This window comes from Amblyomma americanum, chromosome 7, assembly GCF_052857255.1.
Source record: "Amblyomma americanum isolate KBUSLIRL-KWMA chromosome 7, ASM5285725v1, whole genome shotgun sequence".
Lineage (NCBI taxonomy): Eukaryota > Metazoa > Arthropoda > Arachnida > Ixodida > Ixodidae > Amblyomma > Amblyomma americanum.
Genome location: NC_135503.1, coordinates 23991742 through 24000321, shown reverse-complemented (window position 1 = coordinate 24000321; position 8580 = coordinate 23991742). Strand labels below are relative to the sequence as shown.

Sequence of the window (8580 nt, the reverse complement as noted above, 5' to 3'; positions counted from 1 at the left end):
CTCTGGAGTGTTTACTCTCCAAAATGACCAAACATTTCTGCCGAATGATGCTGCCACGCAAGCACTGCCACATGAACAAGAAACCTTTATCTCTACGAGGTTGGAGTGGACGTACACAGTGACACGACCGGCGGAACTAGGGGTGACGCTGGACTTTTGGACTATGTCCGGACGGTTCATTCGGTCGCTCAGCCCTTCCATCCGAGTGCAAGACATATCGACCTAAATTATTACTAACACTTAGTGTGAGTGATGTCACGAGAACGAACACGAGCGGCTTATACCTTCACAGAGGTGACCATTTCACAGCTTCTATGGAGGCGGTGAAGTGATGCGCTTAAAGAGAGGCTTAAGACTAAGTCATATGCATTGGAAACATATCTGCGCAATGCTAAACGAACTTGCGGCTCGCTCTTTTGTCTTGCTTCCTTCTGAAACGGGTGGCGTCACACGGTGCCGCGGAGTCCACGGGGTTACCTTGAAAGCACCGGCCTCGCCGGCCTCCCTGCTGAGCTTCACTGTCAGCGCGACTTTCAAACACACTGACCTCCAAACCCCCGAGCGATCGCCCAACTCTCTCGGCTTCTTTTCTTCCGACCGTCCGTATGTCGCCCCGGGACAAAAGATTCGGGCAGCCCGCTCAACACTCGAACAGCTCGAGCGCGCGCGCGCACGGTTCCCAGGGGCCAAAAGGTTCCTCACGTATGCAACGGAACGGAAGCAGCGCGGTATATTAGCAGCGGTGGCGCAACCCCGGGGCTCCCGGCATGTCCGCGTGCACAGACAAGTCGCGTGAATGCGTCATTTGCAGTCAGGGGCTGCGCGGCGGTGTTCAACCAGTCTTTCTCCGGAGCCGCCATTGAAATTCGCACGTGCGCACGCGCACGAGGTCTGAGTGCACGGCCATGCACTTCGCAACGCCCTCGCGAATCGCCACTTTCGCGCTCGCTTTCCCAGCAGCATCGGAGCGCGGACGTTTCTACACCGTCGCCACTCGGAGACCTTTTAGCGCGCAGCCATCGTCTCTGCCATTTCTTTTGACAACGAAATCGGAGCGCGACTTAGCTGTCCGAGCCACTCCGGATTCCACTCGCACGTTCGGTCAGCGCTGGTGATGAACCTGCATTCCTTTTTGCGCGCAGCGCGAGTTGACCGCGAGAGCCGTCGAGCTTTAGAGCTCACCACTTGACACGGTGGAAGCGACGTGATGAAGGCGTCTCCGTTCCTGACTGCCCACGCAGAAATCGCGAGGGTCTGAAGAACTAATGCATTAGGAGGAAAGAAAGAAAGAAAGAAAGAAAGAAAGAAAGAAAGAAAGAAAGAAAGAAAGAAAGAAAGAAAGAAAGAAAGAAAGAGAGACAGTTGTCGAGGTATACAACGCGAGTAGTTTGCATTCCGAAAGTACTTGCACTGCTCGCTGGTTCGCCCTGTGTTTACCTCCAAGAAGAAAGGACAGCCACACCCAGACGTCCGTTCGCTGTCACCGGGCCGAGTTGTCTTCTTGCCCTTGCCTGTATATCAAAGGGTGCATTCTTGTTGTTCGTGATGTGGTTGTTAAGTGGTTATGGGAGCGCGGCTGATCCATGATTCACGCTTGCTTTTTTTTTTACATGAATGCGCTCCTGTCGGTTTCGTTTTGGCCTGACAAAGTAAAGATTGAGACAGCGCTGCGTTAACGAGACAGGCTGCTATGCCTTATTAGGCAGGGTCATTTTGATTCTTGCCAATGGTATAACTAACTTCAGTGCGGTTTTTACGTCATATTTTATTGGCACATGTTTTCTGCAAGCCTATTACGTGCTTGGAGTTCACAATAGTTCGTGCACACACAATAGTGACACAAAAGTATTTCTCACAGCCAATCGTCTCGTATCTTTTTTAGATTTACCACAACTCTGGTCAACTCGTTATCTCATAAAAATAAAAAACAGTGGTACAGGATAACAAAAAAAAACAATATTGCTTTTTAAGCTCAATATTTCTGTGCATAATTACTGTTCCTCGAAACCACAGATATGCGGCTGATGTCTTCCAGAATTAAAAACAGTAGTATATTAGACGTTCAGAAAATACAGGAGCCTTCTCGACTAGACATCTTAGGGGCACGTCCTGTGTCCTCCATCGTGTTTCACGCACGGAGCCACAAACTTAAACTTTATCGGGGCAGTGACACGATTCGTGACAGTGGACTCGCTGATGTCTTTCGAGTGCAAAGCAGTAGGCATGCTTTGTAGGCGACAGAGGTTGCGTTCCTATCTCCAAAGAAACGGTAGCAGGAGTTAAGGGTTTCAAAAGAAAAAAAAAAACAGGAAAGTTTGCTCGGACGCTCGTAACTGTCTCGGGACACCGTTACGAGGCGCCTAAACAACGCCGGCTTCTGCGGGGCTGCCAAGGAAGAGAGAGAGAGAAGGCACGCAGAGTTGAAAGAATGAGAAAAAGAAAAAAAGAACGAAGGCGGAAGATGGGGAGGGTTGGAAGTCAGCCCGTTCTTTTCATCCGGTGCAAATGAACGCACAGCAGAATAGAGACACCCCTCCCCCTCTCCAAGCCACACACACACACCTTCCACCTCCTTTCTTATTCACCTCTTCTTTTAAAACTGCCCACCGCTTCGCTCGGCGTTGGTCTATGCTTCTCTTCGCATCTCTCTCCACGATCCGAGCGTGAGGGGAAGGGTAGCCAGAGGGGAGGAGGTGCACGCGTTTTTGCGCTGGCCGACACGAGCCGGACAAGCGTGGTGGACCACGGCGTGTCGAGGAAGAGAGGAGAATGGGGAGATTTGTATAAAAGGCACGGACAAGACAAGCACCGGAAGCACTCCAGAGGCATCGTACGGAAGAGTCCTCCAGCATCCATCCTGTTGGGTTTTGAGAGCCAACGACCGTCAGCACCATGAAAGCCGTGAGTGATCCTCTACCATCCGCTGACACAGCCCTCACAGGAAGCGAAGTCGCGTCCTTCCTTAGGTTGACTGGACTATCGCAAAAGCACAGCCTTTCCTGCCTGTCAGTAATTTGTATTACTTGTGGGAATCGAACTCGTTACCTTCGACCAGGCTATAGACACGTGTCCTGTGATGAATGGGCGCGTCTGCGTGGGTCTACATTGCGAAATAAATTTGATAGCAAGGAAAGCGATGCGACATGGAAGAACACGCAGCCAACCTCGCTTATGTCCTCTTATTTCAGCAGCTGAATGCTTGCTGTGTATACGGTGCGCAATAACTGGACGCCGTAGGAGTAGACTGTGATAAATTTATTTTGCTGCAATAAACTTGCCCGCGCGCCTTAGTTTAGGTACCTAGATTTCGCCACATGTGGGTGTGATTGTTCATTCGTGTGTTACGTACGCCAATTAAAAAAAATAGACAGGTGTGCGATGGGGGCCAGCCTGACTAGGTCGACATGAATACTGGATGCAAGAGATGGAAACAGATAAGCGCCGGCTCGGAATTAAACACGAGGTAATAGAATTCTAGCTCAGATCGAGAAGAGAAAATGGACATGGACAGAACACGCAATGAGGAAAACAGGTAACCGATCATTCGCTAAAGTATCGAAGTGGATCCCAATAGAAGGAATAGGTAGCAAGGGACGGCAGGGAGCCGAGTGGACATATGAGTTTAGGGGGAAAATGAGGACAAATAAAGTGACCCTGTATCGATAGGCTACTGCGTTATAATCACACAGAGACCGCCCTCAGCCAAAACGGAGCTTTTATAAGATAGAAAAGACCAAGAAACGAAGTACAGGTGCCGCCATCACCGGCAGATATCTCAAGTAAAATGCGTGCGTCGATACTGATTTTCGGGCTCGGATCCGAGAGGCTACGTCACACCTCCGTTCACTTCAAAACGGTGGCCACCTCCTGTCCTTTTCGGTAAGGATGCCATGAATTTCAATCAACTGGCGGGGAGATTTTTAAACTCGATTTCCTCGCCGATTGCTGCCGGACAGGCGACAACATAGCCAGAAAAAGCCAAAGAATCAATCTTAGCGCTGTTGCGTTAAGAACCTCGTGCCGCAGAAAATCTGTCGTCGGCGTTGCGAGTGAAAAATCTCCGGAGAACCAAACTAGGTGGGCCATTTAGGTCACGTGACCTTGTGGCGTCATCACAACTCGCTCACCGGATTGTGACCAAACTGACCACCCTGGCAAGTAGAACTTAAATTAATGATTGGTAGCAAGACGTTACGGGAAGAGAAACCCGAGTCTCACAAGTCCCTCCGGTGGCAGTAATGCCATCGCAAGGCAGTGACGCAACCCTTAACCGCTGCACCACTGCCCCAGGAGTGGTATGAGGACTCCCAGGACTCTATGAATGTAAAGTTGAGAAGGACCAATTCCGTATCTGTGGGCATTAACTCACTAACGCAGTCACGTCATGCGCTTAAGGCGGAGCTTAAGTAATATTGATTAAGAGCAATAATTGCATGGAGTTGTCCATCTCCCTTTAAGAAGTCTGTGGTCCACTCTGAAGCAGGACTGGGTTAATCGGGGGTCTCTGAAAGAGGCGTCTGCTCTGCAGACAACATAACAAGGCTTGTGATAATACTATGATAAGTCCAGGTTTTTACTTTGCAGATAAGTTCCGAGAAAGGGAACGTTTTTATGCGAGCATACAGCTCGGCTAGTATGGCCTTAAGGGACGCAATTGGTCTGTGCACGGTCAGACTTAGGACTCTTTCTGTCCTTGACATTTGGTTGAGTATTTCGACAGAATGAAGACTACTGCAGACCTGGCGGCTGCAAGTCATTGCGTTCTTTAAGTTTTTCTTCGCAGGTTTGTGACATTTTTACAGAAGCTGTCCACATATTTACATACGCCGCCGCTCCTCTCTGACGCTTTGCTAGCAGCCCGCCGCCGCAGAAGCAGACTGTCATTGATGCTTCTCGTAGTTTTAATGCATGCCAATCAACTGCCCCCCTTCTCCTGGGCATTTAATAGTTGCGCTTGTGCCTATCGTATCGCCACGGCCCTCCGAAAGCCAAAACAAGTCCAACCAGGACAGGTGTTTAATATACTAGGCCATTGACGTTGTCGGGGGCCGGGGGCCGTATTTCTTGGCAGTGATTTTCGCGATTCACTATTTTGCTTAATTTTAGTTAGTAGGCCATCACTACTATACTGGATCCGGCGAATGGTTTTGGTCGTTTAGCCGTCAGTCATGACGTCACCAGTTGCAACGGAAAACGGTAGAATGCGAAAGAAAAAATCGCGGGGAAAATAGCCTTTACAGAACGCAGCACCGGTAGTGATTATTTCCTCGACGCAGTGCACGCCTATCTATCAAGGGGTAAAATCACGGAAATGAGCTTCTGATAACCCTCTGCGGCAGCATCATGGTACTGCCACAAATGCTTGCATAAAAAGATACTCAAAATCGACGACTGTCAGCTTCAACAAGCATTGGTATCTGTTTAAAGAGAATGTTTTTCGTACTTTTGAACACCCTGATGTTACAAACTTTGCGAAAATGCTGCCTCTAGTGGCCATCGTGGCACGTTTAGAATCACGTGATCTGAAAGTAACGCTGCTGCCGGATTTTTCCTCATAGGCTATGTCCGAATTCTGCCGCCGCAAAAAAATCCGCCGGATCTGGTCAGCTAATAGGAAGGCGAGTACCCGCGGCGACAAGCATGGCGGCGCCCTTCGATTCAAGACGCCTCGCTTCGGGCTGAATTCGTCGCAGTTACTGCATTTTTCAGCGCGTTCACTGGCCATAAAAGAGCCAGCGGTCTTTCGCTTTGTCTCATCTCGCCCATAAGAAAACGTTTGAGCGATAAATTTGCTTTATTTTTTTATTTCGGGTGACGACTCTTCCCCTTTTAGGCTTAAGAGGGGCGTCGGTTTGTTGACAATGATTCCTCTCCTAACCACCAGATGGCTCCACTAGGCTACTCTTATCTTTTTAAAAGCGAGAATGTTAGAAATGGCGTAACGTCCGGCAAAATAGCTGAATTTAGCGTACGTAAGTGTGCATAGGGTTATGGTACATATACAGCATCGATTAACCTCTTGCCACATCTGTGTACGCCGTGAGCAGACGACACACAGACAATGAGCGGAGACGCGGATGCCGGGAAGTGTGAACGAGGCAGCATTTCGGCGGCCGCGGATTCCGCTTGCTCTCGCCGCCGAATGTCCAAGTGATTAACGTGCCAAAAGAGGGGTTACCATAATGGCTGCTGGCACGGTTAGCAAGAATGTGGAGGTGTGCATGATGGCGCAGTGCCGCTTCCACTCTAAAGAGCCGGCACACTTACAGTTCCGTGATGCCAACCTCTGGCGGCGCGCGCATGCGCAGGCGCTCACCGTTGCCGCCGTCGTGCTCCTGGGGTCCCTGTGCGCTGTGCACGCGGGCTACCCCGGACTGTTTCCATACGGCTACGGAGCGGCGCCCGCCCTGGTGGTGCCCAAGGTGGTGGCCCCCGTGTACACGCCCGTGGTGGCCAAGGTGCCCACGGCCGTCAGCTACTCCTACTTCCACTCGGTGCACCCGCCGCCCCTCATCAAGCTGCACGCCGCACCCGCCCTCGTGAAGCTGCCCTACGCGCCGCTCTACCACTGACGAGCCCGGCGGCGTGCCCTCACCCTGACCCGGCATCAGCCATTGACGTAACGGGCAAGTTCTGCTTTCCATCAAATGCGCTCGCACTTCGCGGTGATTTGTAGGACAGCAACCCAATGAGCAGTCAAGGGAGAAGGAGGAGAAGCCACCTTGGCATGTGCGTCGCTATTCGCTGATTTCGACGTGGACCACGATGGCACCAACTCTCCAGATATGTGCAGACGGCATAGGTGGCACACCTGAACAAGTGAAGATAGCATACAATAGGTGTCAGGCGATAGTTCAGTTAACCTTGAAGGGGCATCGGTGCCTCACTCGACTCGCTCACACATGCGGACAGCGTATAGACATTTTTGCAAAGAGGCCGAAGGGCAACACCATATTAGACACTGGCATGTAGTAGGCAGCAGCCAAAACCTCACTCGTAGAAACAGAAAAGACTTGAGCTATGAAGTTCTCGCACGCTTTTCCCACAGAGCAAAAATTGGCGGGGCTTACCTAAGGTTATAAGCCCGGATATCTCGAAGCAAAAAGGTTCGGTGATGCTTATGGTTTAGCTTATGGTTATGCTTTATGATTTAGCCTATGATTTAGCTCGGGTGTTTCACTAGCTCGTTTGGCTCTGGCCTTTTCATTATTCCTTCGCAACTGCTCAGCAATTCCCAAACTTTCACCATCTTGGCTGCTCTCAGCTGACATGGCCGAACGTCGCTGTTCAGCTTCATTTTCACACCGTTTAGCGAGACGTGCCTGTCGTACTTCTGGCGTTTCAGACTCGGCTTTGCTGCGTGAGTGTTCCAGACGGGACGCACCAACAGGTAGCGTTGACATTCGGCGTAGATTGCCGCTTGCGCAAACTCTCCGATTACGCTTTTAACGCTTTTAATCTAGGTTAAGGAGCTCGTAGGCTGAAAAGTCCGCGTCGTCGTCGTTATCGCCGCTGCCGCAGGCTGACGCGTCGTTAGTGCGGGAAAAGCCTTGCGCAATCTTTCCGTTTCTCGCGGAGGCCACCAGGAGCGCTGCGAGTGAGTGTGACGTCATCGTTCGTCCTTGAGGATGCGGAGTCGGAAGTTTCCATTGCGCACGGGGGCCTCTAGGAGCAGTGCGGAGCGATGCCATCATGTGGATGGTAAAAATACCAGATGCTATCGTGTTTCACTCTTAAGGCGGAGCTTAAGCGTCTTCCAAGTTTTTTCTGACTGATTTAGCTCTTTTTTTTGCAGTCCCCGTGCCTTGCTCCGGTCGGCGCCGGGAGCCAGACACACTTCTGCGCCCCCACCGCTTCGGCCAATGTACGCAATAAAACATCGACACTGCAGCTTAGCCGACCCATCTGCGGCGTACCATAAATGTACACATTGTACCAAATAAAGGCTGTATTAAACTGAACATCCGGCTCCAACTTTCGATATTGAAGCTTACACACTACTGCCCTCGCGCCACGTTTTTGTTTTGGACGTGTTGACGTGACTGTACAATTCTGGTTAGGTTTACTCCAAGCAACGGCTCGAACAGAAACGAACAAAGCTGAATGCGGACGGTACGCTCTAAAAAAGTCCATGCTTAGCAAGCGTGAATTTATAGCTTTCTAAAAGGGCTTATTTTAGGCATCATGTTTCTCCATGCTTGAAGATGATGCTTTCTAGGTGTTGCACTCTTGAAACTGCCAGACTTAGCAAGCGTGGTCACATCGCCGTTGACACCTCGGAGCGCAAGAGTTGCAATCTTCAGGCCGGACAGGTTGTGTTTTGCGAAAAGATCTAAAAAGCGAGCATTAAAAAAATTAAATAACAGCACGACTCGTGCGTATCGAAGTGAATGCGGCTGATTAATAAAATAATCCCCCCCACCCAAACAAAAAAAAATAAAATAAGCTAACGTACAGGTTGAACACGCACTCCAAATATGTTGCACACAAGGTTCTAAGATTAAGACATTTGTTGGTCTAATATGAAGAGGAAGAGGAAACAGAAATGGGCAAACGCAGCAAATTCCAGTTGGTATTCCA

The 8580-nt window shown here is 50.2% G+C and overlaps 1 protein-coding gene across 1 annotated transcript; it reads left to right on the top strand.

Annotated features, from left to right (window-relative positions):
* Positions 1 to 6167: 6167 nt before the first annotated feature.
* On the top strand, positions 6168 to 7959 carry LOC144097006 (uncharacterized). The gene is made up of 2 exons (XM_077629804.1): positions 6168 to 6626; positions 7796 to 7959. Exon 1 carries the CDS (start codon positions 6183 to 6185, stop codon positions 6570 to 6572), a length of 390 nt encoding a protein of 129 aa, XP_077485930.1. The 5' UTR covers positions 6168 to 6182; the 3' UTR covers positions 6573 to 6626; positions 7796 to 7959.
* Positions 7960 to 8580: the final 621 nt, after the last annotated feature.

What these genes read in the sequence shown, in the direction of transcription:
- LOC144097006 (XM_077629804.1), top strand. Translation starts at nt 6,183, where the DNA reads ATGGCTGCTGGCACGGTTAGCAAGAATGTGGAGGTGTGCATGATGGCG.